Here is a 12,252-nt window from a genome sequence, read left to right on the forward strand (position 1 = left end):
GACATTCACTGTCTGGGAATTGAACTAATTGACAACAGCAGTCGTGAGTTCCTCGTTGTTTTCAAAAGGTTGTGCACCAAGCCACTTTTTCAAACGCAAGAAGAGGAAGTAGTTGCTAGGTGCAAGGTTGGGACTACGTGGAGGGTGGTCAAAAAAGTTCCCAACAAAAATCTTGAATCTTCTTGGTTAAGGCAGCGGTGTGAGGATGCATATTGTTGCGAAGGAGGCTTACACCGGACAACAGTTTCCCGCGTTGTCAATTTTGGATCACACATCTCAGTTTGACGAGCATTTCACAGTACGCGTCAGCTGTAACTGTTGATCCACATTCCATGAAAGCAACCAAAATGATGCCCTTTTCATCCCAAACAATGGTAGCCAACTTTTTTCGACTCAAGTATGGAGATTGCTTAAACCTTTTTGGCTTTGGGGAACTTGAATGATGCTACTGCATTGACTGTTATTTTGATTCTGCCTTGGTGTAGGATATCCACGTCTCATTGCCCATAATAATGTGGAAAAACAAATCGTCTCCATCTTGTTGATAGTGGTCCAAAAACGCTTCTTCACTGCACATTCTTTGCTCTTTGTGTTGGTCGGTGAGTATCTTCAGTAGCTGCCTTGCACACAATTTGTGATATCCGAGCTTTTCTGTGACAATCATGTAGATAGAGGTGCGTCAAAATGCGGAAATTCATCAGCCAAAACACTAATTGTCAATCACTGATCACATCCCAGTTTTTGGTTCACTTGTTCAACGATTTTGTTGGTCTGAATACTGGGCCTGCCACTTTGCTCTTCATCGTGCACATTTGTGCGGCCATTTTTATAGTTTCAACACCACTGTCTAGCCTTTCCTTCACTCATTATTGTAGGTCCATACACAAGGAACAACTCTCAATGAATTTCAGCAGCTGAAGATTCTTTCGCACACAAAAATCTAACCACAGCGCGCACTTCATAACTGGCGGGAGAGACGATTGTTGCAGATTGCAATCTGCATTTACCAACAGGCAAATGACTACTAACTAAAAACAACTGCAGTGGCTTTGTAAACAACCAATAGATGGCCCTGCATGCATGACCCTGTGTTCTGACCAACTAATATTTAAATATAAGCTGATAGCCCTTACTTTATGAATATCCCTCATAATATATTGTTTAACATAGATAAGTTACATTCTTCTTTTTTTTAATCAAATGTATTTCATTAAAAATTTACTGGGATTCAACACAAGCATTTGGGCCCTGAGTAAAATAATAAAAGTGGACCCCCCTTATAACCTGAGGTTCTTCAAAACTTGTAAGATGGAGTTAACACCCTAGAAATTGTTAAATGTGAAATAACAATAAATGCTGTTCAGCTGAAATCAGATCCCATACATCAACAAGGTTACATACTTACATCAACTTTCACTTTCATTTTATCAACAATTTATATTACACTTTCACTCCATGCTGCTGGCATTATGAATGACTAATTACCATTGCAGCTGATACCAACTAAAATCACATGTATTAAAAAAAAGGATGTATATCCAAATTATTACTACCAAGATTTCATTTTTCAACATATAATGTAAACTTTGGAAGGAAATAATCACAGATGTAAGTAAATAAATGCAAATATTTATAAAAAAATATATATACATATAATAGAAACTTTATGTATGAAAGATTTCTCAAAAAACAATAAAATAAACAATTCTTAGTTGAAATTTCTATTAGAATTTATCACAATTAAGAGCATAAAATAAATAACAAAATTTATCTTTCAAACAAAATATATTAAATGAATTCATATTGGAAAAACGTAAACTATATCTTAAAAAATGGCAGTGTCATGGAAACAGAAATACCCTATGTCACTCTAAAATCGTTATAGAATAATGTGGTATTCATGCTGACCATATACATATAAGCACAACAGTGAACTTATTATTGGAATCACTGGCAGGAGAAATTCAATTTAAAAATAAAACAAATGTTTTGAAAGAGGATAAAAACAAGACACCTGAATTATATATTAAGACATACTATATCAGAAAATACAGTACAGCTTTTCTATTTACTTTGGTAAGATGAAGTAAAAAATACAAAAACAGACTAGCAGAAGCAATGAAAGCTTCCAAGGTAAAAAACAAAGAAATCAAATGTGAATATTAGGAATTGGAAAAAGGCTTAAATGATATTTGAATGAATAAGACATTTTACAGTAATGAAGAGTCACATGAGCAAAGTATGCAGCCTTTTAACAATTCATAAAAAAAACTTGAAAAATTAGATAGAACGAAAAACAAAATGAAGAGGTAAAAGAAAAATGGTGAGCTTTATAGAAAAATTTTGATAAGAGGTGAGCTAGGTTGGAAGGTCATACATTAAGAAGCCAGGTTTGGCTAATCTGTTGGTGACAGAAGGTAAACCTGTAGAGGAAGACAAAATCTGTAATTTATAAAAACAGCTGAAAACAAAGTAATAATTTTTGTGAAGTTAAAAGATTAACAGAGAATTGAAAGGAATGGAGAACAGCACCAATCCAGTAAAAATAAAAGCTGAGAGATAAACCAGTGGGATTAATATTCTGGCAGCATCAGATAATCACTAAAAATAAAAATATATAATGGCTTAAACTTACCTCCAATCTGGTATATTGTATGGCTTAAGAGAGTTACTAAACCCTTGCCAGGCCAATCACTGAAGATCACTGAAATACACTTGATTAGAGTAATGATTATTTTTACAATATCATTAGAAACTTAACAGTTACATCTTTTTTTAGAACCTTTTACACCTGAATTTTTTTTAATTTTTGAAAGTTATGTTTTCAGTCAATAAAACAAAATATCCAGCAAGGATTTCCTAAATCTGAATTTTACACTGTATGGAAAGACCGCAAAGACATGAAAACAATATTATGACTTAACTAGAACATGTTAAGGTCAGTCATTTAAAAAATAAAAATCTAATAAATAGTTAATGAAGTACGAAGTCTAGAAATTTATGCTGCATTCGCAATTCTGAATGACAATATTGAAGTGCTATTGAAAATAAAAACTTAGAAGATCCATGCTTATTCTCAGTTAATATAGAACATAACAGATGTAACATAATCTCTCTGAATGAAATTAAGGACTGTAAAGAACAGGTGATGAAAAAATCTAATCGGCTATTTTTTTTATATAGTAAAAAACAATCCATAAAAGCAAACTATAACCTGTCTCTATTAATGGTGTGATGTTCCAGAATAGAATTGTCATTCAACAGTTTAAATATTAAATAAAACACACACAAAAGTAACACATACAATAATAAACTATTATTATTGTTGTTATAACAACAATATACAGAGTTAGATAAGCTAAGTATTTTAAAACAAATAAAATAAAATGACGAGTTCTTACCTATCAGCCAAACTCTGTCCCTCTTCTCGCAATCGTAAAATTTCTTTTTCTTCTAAAAGTGAATCGGCTACAAATAGGATAACTATCGGTAATCCTTGAAAAGGTAATCTATCGTCTTGTTCTAAATTGGAAAGTAATGTTTTTTCCAAACTTTCTCTCACATACTCAAAACTTTCAGAATTTGAATAAACACAAAAACATCCTGAAAAATGTTAAATAATAGCATATGATTTCACAGAAGTTTTAACAAAACAAGAAAAAATTTAAGGAAAAAAAGCAGAGCTAAAAATAGATTAAATATTATGGCTTAACACTCACACTCATATCCAAATTATATAATTCATTGTATTATATATAATTCATTGTACCTGGCAAAGTATGCTGCTAAAATTGAATGAGTTTAGTAATCTACTACAACTAGTACAATTATTTATTTTGTCCAGCAATTTTTGAAATAGTAGGACTGTAACTGCTGTCAAAATACCACATGAACTACAGGATTATATAACATACATGTCACAAGACACAACTTACTATCACAACTAATTCATTCACTACCAACCAATAAATGTATAAAACTTAGCCCTGAGCCTAACTTAACAGTACTAGCCTGCAATAGAAAACAAATATTGTAGCAGGGATAAGTGCATTTTAAGACCAATTCATACATACATATCTACACACTAAAAAGACCTGACTGTTCATAATCAAATGCTATTACAATAAATACAATTAATCCAAAATTCAACTCAACGCAATAAGAACATTCACTTATTGTTAAGTGAATTTATTTCATAGATTAATAAATCATCAGCTATTAATATTATCAAAACTATATCTAAAGAAACCTAATATAAATTACAATAGATTAAAAACATAAAATTTTAAGTTGTCAGAGATGTTTGCAAAAAGATTTATTCTGCTCCGAACAATCATGGAAACAGAAAAGCTTGAACTGTTGACAAATACGTGTTCTTTATTGTATAATTTTGATAATATTGAACAAATAATGTAGATAAGCAAATTTCATCATTCACGAATAGTAACAATACCTTCTGTTTTGAACTGTACCACAGTGCTTCAATCTGTGCAAGCAGATTTGCCTGAAAGCTGGTCAGAGTCTTGAAATTCCCATTATGCAAACCTTATTGTCAAAGGTATAGCAAAAAATTTTAGTCTGTAAGTGACTAGATCCTACTCCCTTATACTGAGTAAAAGTTATTTGGATTTTTAACCCGACTGAAAATACAGAAAATAAAAATTACAAAAGCATATGATTTAAAACTACTGACAAGGAATGAAGTATCTATAATTAAAGTGCAAATCATGAAAACAGGATACCTAAAATATTCACAGACATGTTATTAAAGTGTAGACATCATAGGAGATTTTTATAAGTGGGGTAAGAATCTTAGTTTCCATGACCATGAAATAATGTGATCACTCCAAAAAATTACATATAAATAAAAATGACAACCTTAATAGACTTAAATTAAAATAATAAAATTAGATGCTCACCATGAGGCAGGAAATCAGCTGACTGAAAAGAATTTTGAGGTAAACTGACATCTCCATCAATTATCCTATATTCCAAACCATACAAATGACAGTCTATCTCATATTCATCATCTTCACACTGTGCCTAACCAAATAAAAGGAGACAAATACTGGTTAGATCTAGTAAACAAATGAAAATATTTTGAAATATAAATATATGCATTAACTTTACAGCCACCCATAAAATTACTTTATTATACTTAAAAAATATATAACATCATCTATATAAAATTTCTGGAATAAATGCAATTACCTTTCTGTCAGGTCTTCAGATGTTTTTGTTAGGGAGGAGGTTTCGAAGATCTATTTATTTGACTGAGTTTGAGCAAGCATTTCAAAATCCTATGACAAATCATTTAATTTCCAATCATCAATGACAATGTGAAAGATATCCGAGTAACTTTTTTTTATCTCTTTAGCAATTTTAATCAGTGTATACAACTGAATATAAAGAAGATTCTATCAATAAAAATTGAAATATATATTTTCATTTCACACTTAATTTCTGTATTTATTTATTTTTAATTTGTGCCCCTTAAAAAAGCTTTGGTTATATATTTTTAGCAAATATTGTCCTTTTAAATATACAGTGCTCCTAACATCCAATTTGAGAATTATTCTTGAAAACTTAGACCTATAAATGTCAGATTTTTTTTGTTCTGTTCCTTCTGAAACTTTTCCATATTACTCAATTTAAAAAAAAATAGTAATACAATAAATGCTGTTTTTAAGTTTTTAAAATTATTTTTTTCTATCACATTGTTTTTTGTGGTAGTATAATTGCACATTACTATTATTTTGTACTGGGTTTTATTAGCAAACTGAACATTTTTAATAACGATTTATTAATTTGAAATCACCTATACCTAACATGTTATTGATGCAAAAGGTATATAATTCAAGCTAAATAAAAATATTCTCATAATTCAAAATGAAATAATTAAAAAAACAAACACAATTAATTTAAAATTACTAACAACAATAAACAAAGTAATTTTTATCATCACTTACTCTTATTTGATTTGTTAATTCTTCAGCAAGTCCTCCTACACCAAGTATAACTAAATTTAACTGATTATTGTCAGGATTTAATAACCACTGATTACTATGATTCCACGATGAAGGCCTAAAAAAAAAAAAATACTGACAAAACAAAATACCAAAACATAACTTGCTTATAACCTTATCATTTCTTACCCTTCAAGCAGCCAATGCTGAAGAGGTATCATGAACTGCAAGGTGTTTTTTTGTTCTTATATTATATTAAACGTTTCCTACCTGAATGTGAAACGTTTTGTAAATCTTACTACTTTTAAAAAAATAAACAAAAACAAAAAATGGATAATCTATGATCTAAGGTTACAGCTATGAACAATCTATGAAAATCAGATATTTGCATATATCTTTCATGAAGAACTGGGGTATTTATGCATAATTTTTTTTAAAAACCATTTCAAGAATGAAGAACATTAATACTACACTGCATTTCAATACAGAGGAGGTCCTTATATGTAAGCTATTTTTTCATAAAGCTATTATTTACAAAACAATTATCAAGTTCAAAACAAAGAAAGAGCTTTACTGTTTTAATGGTAAAAATGGCCAGTTAGTATTAGATTTTAAGTAAAATTTTTAATGTTTCTTGCTTTCCAATTTAAATATATAAATTTCAACCTGGCATCCAGACAAAATTTACAAAGCACATCATTTTAATTACTAATATTCTCTTAATCCTAATAAAGATGCTGACCATAATCATTTACTGGCAATCATATGTTTTAAAATAATAATATATATTTAAATCACATACATTCATATTTAAGTATGAATAAAAAACTAATAATGTTTTTTTTTAGATTTATAATAATGAATATTTTGGAAAAATGTTTTTTTTTTTTTAATCTGCTGTGATTCAAATAAAATTTCTTAAAGGAAAAAATTCAACACACAACAGTGAAACTCTAACATGGATTTTATAGTTCAGAGGACAGCAATTCATATACACCATAATCAGGTTTTTTCAATATTGAAAAACGTTACACCTTTTAAACTCTTAAATTTAAATTTTTATATTTCATCTTCATAGACCTAATTACAAAAGAATTCAGAGCACATAAAAAGAAAGGGCGCTTTTACTTTTAAATATAAATAAGATTACCTTACATTTAATGTAATTTAAATGTAACGGTATTACTATTTTATCAGTGTAAATAAACAAACCTGTGCGCTTTATTTGCCAATATTCTTTCGATCAAAGCATCCATACAATTAGGAAAAGCAGGACAGTGTTCTCGAATGGGGCAATGTACAAATCCAAGATGTTGAAACAGCATTAATTTTCTGTCTTGATCTAACCTATCTAATGCTTTATACCTAAAAAATGTAAATAAAAAAAAATATGGTTTACAAAGAAAATCATTTTTCAAACAAAACAATTTAAATTTAAGGTTCTGATAAGAAATTGATTGCAATATATACAAGTAAAATTACATTTAATTAATAAACTTTACTTGGTAATATACTTTAACATATATGTATATATGTTATTTCAGTTCACGAAACTGTGCAACTTGAGGTGTACCCATTTCATACAAGAATATGTGTAATTAATTTAAATTAAGTAAACTATGAGATTTTGTTAATATAAAATTGTTTTAACATGTTATTAACACATTGAATGCTTTTAAAAAAATGCAAAAAAGTTGTCATATTTAACATAAAATAACGACACTACCAGTAATAAAAATCTAAAAGTATTCATAACCTGTGTCCATTATCAACAATTTTCAATTACAAATAAAGCACAAAGTAGACATATGGGCTATAAAAAACTAAAACTAAATAGTAATTTATTAAAATTTTCTTTAAATATTCATAAAAAACTTATTATTTGTTTATTTCTTCTAAAGACATGCAGAAGTGCTTATGTTACAACATAATTCATTAAATCAATAATTTCTAAAATACGAGGGTAACTCAATTATTATCTGCAATGTAGTTATAAATTTTATTGCAATACAAATAGGAAACTTACATGTATGTACATCATTTGTCAACATAGTCCCCTTGCATTTCAACGCACTTGGTCCATCGTTGCACAAGCTTCCTGATACCCTCATAAAAAGTTTTCGGTTGAGCTGCCAGCCAGGAATGCACCGCTTCTTTCACTGTTTCGTCTGAGGTAAATCGACAGCCCCTTAATGCCTCTCTGAGTGGACCAAACAAGTGGTAGTCAGAAGGGGCAAGATCAGGACTATATGAAGGAGAGCTCGAGTTTCTGGAGCGTTTCAGCAGTGTGGGCAGCAGTATGTGGACAGGTATTGTTACAACACCTTTCAACAGCAGTCCTCAGAGTTTGCTTCAAATTGCAGCCTTCAACTTGACAGTAAGCACCTCACTGTAACGCGCACTGTTTATTGTTGTGCCCCTTTCCTCATAATGTTCCAGTACTGGGGCTTGTGAGTCCCAAAAAACCGTAAGCATTCTGCAGATGGTTGGGTCTTGAACGTTTTTTTTTGCGGAGCAAATTTGGATGTTTCCATTGCATACTCTGCCATTTACTCTCCGGCTCATAATAATAGATCCATGTTTCGTCACCAGTGATGATTCTGTCTGGTAGATGTCCAAGCGCGTTTGTTTATGTGACTGTGTGAGTTGTTTTGGGACCCATCTTGCACAGACTTTATGAAACCCAAGTCTGTTATGGATGATTTCGTAGGCAGAACTGTGACTAATTTGAAGACGATGTGCCATTTCATCGATAGTTACTCATCTGTCTAAGAAAACCATGTCACGGGCACGCTCAATGTTTTCCTCATTTGTGGCGGCAAACGGTCGTCCAGCTCCTTCATCATGTGTAAAACTTGTGCGACCATTTTTTAATTTTTCAATCCATTTGTGGACACTCCGTTGCAGCAACACACTGTTCCTGTACTGTACTGAAAGTCTTTGATGAATTTCAGCCCCTGATACACTTTCCGACCACAAAAAACGGATCGCTGAATGTTGCTCTTCTTTGGTGCAAACAGAAAGCAGAGCAGTCATTGGTTAACAGCAGTGCAGCAATAATGGAACTAACCTAGCAGCATCAAATCTGCACAGACATAACAATAATTAAACCACGCATACGTCATCTACACAACACGACAGTACTACCAACATAAACAAAAATATAATTAAATTGCGGATAATAATTGACTTAACCTCGTAATTTATTAAATAAAACAACATATTCACCTTGAGTCTTCTTTCAATGAATCTGTAATTTCTTTAATATCATCCTGAGTAATTGTTCCAGTCGGTGCAATGCTTTTAAAATGATAAAAGAGATCAGCATGCTCCAACAGCAACTCCTATAACAAGGGAAAAATATTATAAGTTAAAAATAACTTGCAAAATTATTAAATGGTTGTAAAATTTAATTAATTATCTCAGAGTTCAAACACAAAATATGACAATGTTTATTACATAATAAATTTACTTTTTAGATAATACACACTTATCTAAGCAGACTTATGTTTCCAGAGCTCACTTAATGTAACCTTACTAATTAAACTTTATAAGTTTCATTTCTTCATTTCTTTAATCATTACCTTTTGTTACCACATATATGCCTAATTTATATTGGCGGACAAACTGTAGCAACTCAATGTGAGCTGACACACAGTATAGGACACGCTGATACAAGCATCACTACTGCCGTGCAGTTCTCCCACCATAGCGGTGCTGCAGCCCCACCATTCTCAGGTTCCAATAAAAGAATGTGCACCAGAGTGGATTTTCAATTCATCATCGACAACCAACTGGAGAAGAGCAAGAAGAAGAAGAAGAAGACAGAAGAAGTTCCCTGGCCGGCTCAATGTGGGACCTCCCGGTGGATGCCAACATCTCTGCTGGAGCAGCAGGCCTGGCCGGCCTGCCGAGGGAGCTGCTGGATGCAGACGCTACCTTCTCGCTCCAGCTCCAGCTCGCTCTGGACAGCAAACTCGGCAGCAGGAGCTGGCCCAGCATGGATTACTCAGGGAGAACTGCCTCAGCTGCGCTGGCAAAGGATGACCAACACTGCAGAGCTCTGGGGGCCACCACTGCTATGCTGTAGTGGGGACCCAACTGCTGCTGAGGAAAAGCCCGGTTGGACTTCAATGAACAAGCCGCAACTCCCTAACTTCACCGGAGACCAGCTTCTGGACCCAACAGCTCTTCTCAGAGCTAACACAAAAAAACGGCCCTTTTCAGGGCCATCACAAAGTTATGAATTACATGCCGTCAAAGCCATTCGGCGACACTTTGTATTTTTTATTTACTTTTGGGGATCTTTGTTTCCAAGACACTCACCTATTGTCCACCCATGGTAGTTAAGTAAACACACATTTTTTTTATTTTTATAAATAAAATATAATTTTAATTTTATCTAAAATTATTTTTGTTAAGATTATACAGCTTCACAAAAGACTCCAAAAGTAAATCCAGTTACAGTTCTAAAAGGCTGGTCTTACTATCTGATCTCAGGCTGAATATTACTAAGATGACACCATTAATTGTGAATCCTAACAACAAAAAAAACGGTAACAGACATTAAAAACAAATTTAAACTAACTAAACATTAAAATGAATTTAAAACCAAATATTATAGCATTGTTTAACAACTGTTCTGACAGTCGATCAGCAATTAAGATGACAATTCCTTTAACTCACTGGTTTTTCAAAAAGTAGTGTCCTACATCAGTTCATTACAGATGAGGATCTAAGGATCACTAGCGATCATAAAGTATGTTTCTCATTGCAATCTGTTTGAGCAAAATCATTTGTTTTCAAGACAACACTGTGAATAAATTGTCCAACCTCTTTAAACCATAAAAACCTTTACACAGCAAAAACTTTTCAATATCACAATTATTTCACAATGTGCCACTTTATAAAGTAAAAATTTTTCATTACAGTAGTTTCAAAAAAAAAATTGCAAGTTATCTCAATGGGAGCTAATTCTTTATCAACCTTGCTGGACACAATTTGAGTACACTACATTTTGCTCTAGGAGTACAGAATCCTAATAAAACAACTCTTTTATAACAGGCTTTTAATCCGTTACTGGGAAACTGCCTTAAAGGAAATATTGTAAGCGAGTTCTTTGGTAATAAACTATATTACACTTGATAGTTGTTAATAATGTTAATATTACAGCCCCCTGTTAGTGTGATTCATACATAGTTTTGTGTTAATGTGTTCTCCTGTTTTTAAATTAATTAACATCATTAGAATTAATATTGTAAGTAACACAACTATTATAAATATTTTTATCTTATGTAAATATCACTAATTTAAATATTATATCGCTCATAATACTTCTAAGTAATGAACTATTTTGTGATGCAGAAAATGTGAGGGTTTAAAGTGTTTTAATAGTTTTTAAATACTAACTCAATGGTATTTCTTTTTTTTATTACAACAGAGAAGCTCTACTCTGAAGCAAAGTGACAGCATTTCTGCCTTTCATTTAGAAGGATGTGGGTTGATATTCCAGTCATGCAGTTATAAGTGGAGGTTAGCCTGTAACCGCAATCATGAGTAAATAAATATAATGTTAGTTTTTCTGGAAATAAAAATAAAACACTAACTTTAAGTAAAAGAGTAATATTAAAGTATAAAAAATACAAAATTCTCATTCAGTTAGTTTTAAAATTACTGCAGTACAATAATAAAAACAAAAAGAATAAACAATAAAGAAATAAACACAGCGTAATAAAAAATAAAGATGTAATAATAATAATCATCTGAATGTTTGAACCAAAGAACAGGACAAAACAAAAGAACAATATCTGATAATGTTGAAATTAACCAAGTTATTTATTTAGGATTGGCCGATTGTTTTCTTTTGGTGTCAACAAAAGGGATGCCTATTTGAAGAGGACTATTTATACAAGTTTAAACTTTGCAAGCAGTGATAATGTGGGGGGGAATAAATTCAAAGAATGGAATTGAAGGAGAAATGCTTCAAAAAACAACACTAAACAGAATCAAGTTTGTGATGAGGGCAGAAAGAAAGCAGTTTGAAGTAATACTAAATTTCTCTTTGCACTGATGAGATATGATCCAAAGAACATATATCTAATGGGAATGAAACTAAGTTTTTTCTTAATTACTGTTATTAAAAAATATTAAATAAATATGGTAATAATTATTTCAGTTAATTTAAGTGAAATACGTACTGAAATTTTTTAATTTATCTGGATTTTTAAGATCATTACCATTTTCTGAATAATTTAATTAAGCTATTTGTGATAGAAAAACTGTATAT

General features: G+C 31.3%; 1 protein-coding gene across 4 annotated transcripts in view; it reads right to left on the reverse strand.

Moving 5' to 3' along the window:
• The window catches only part of RhoGAPp190 (Rho GTPase-activating protein 190), a 307,804-nt gene that overhangs the window by 140,816 nt on the left and 154,736 nt on the right, over positions 1-12,252 (reverse strand). For all 4 annotated transcript variants that reach the window (XM_075362254.1, XM_075362256.1, XM_075362255.1 and 1 more), the window contains exons 10-14: positions 9,195-9,310; positions 7,179-7,331; positions 5,970-6,084; positions 4,920-5,043; positions 3,402-3,603 (exon numbers count right to left, since the gene is read on the reverse strand). In XM_075362254.1, the coding sequence (XP_075218369.1) occupies positions 3,402-3,603; positions 4,920-5,043; positions 5,970-6,084; positions 7,179-7,331; positions 9,195-9,310 (710 nt within the window). The remainder of the gene's footprint in view (positions 1-3,401; positions 3,604-4,919; positions 5,044-5,969; positions 6,085-7,178; positions 7,332-9,194; positions 9,311-12,252) is intronic.

This window comes from Lycorma delicatula, chromosome 4 (genome assembly GCF_047948215.1).
Source record: "Lycorma delicatula isolate Av1 chromosome 4, ASM4794821v1, whole genome shotgun sequence".
NCBI lineage: Eukaryota > Metazoa > Arthropoda > Insecta > Hemiptera > Fulgoridae > Lycorma > Lycorma delicatula.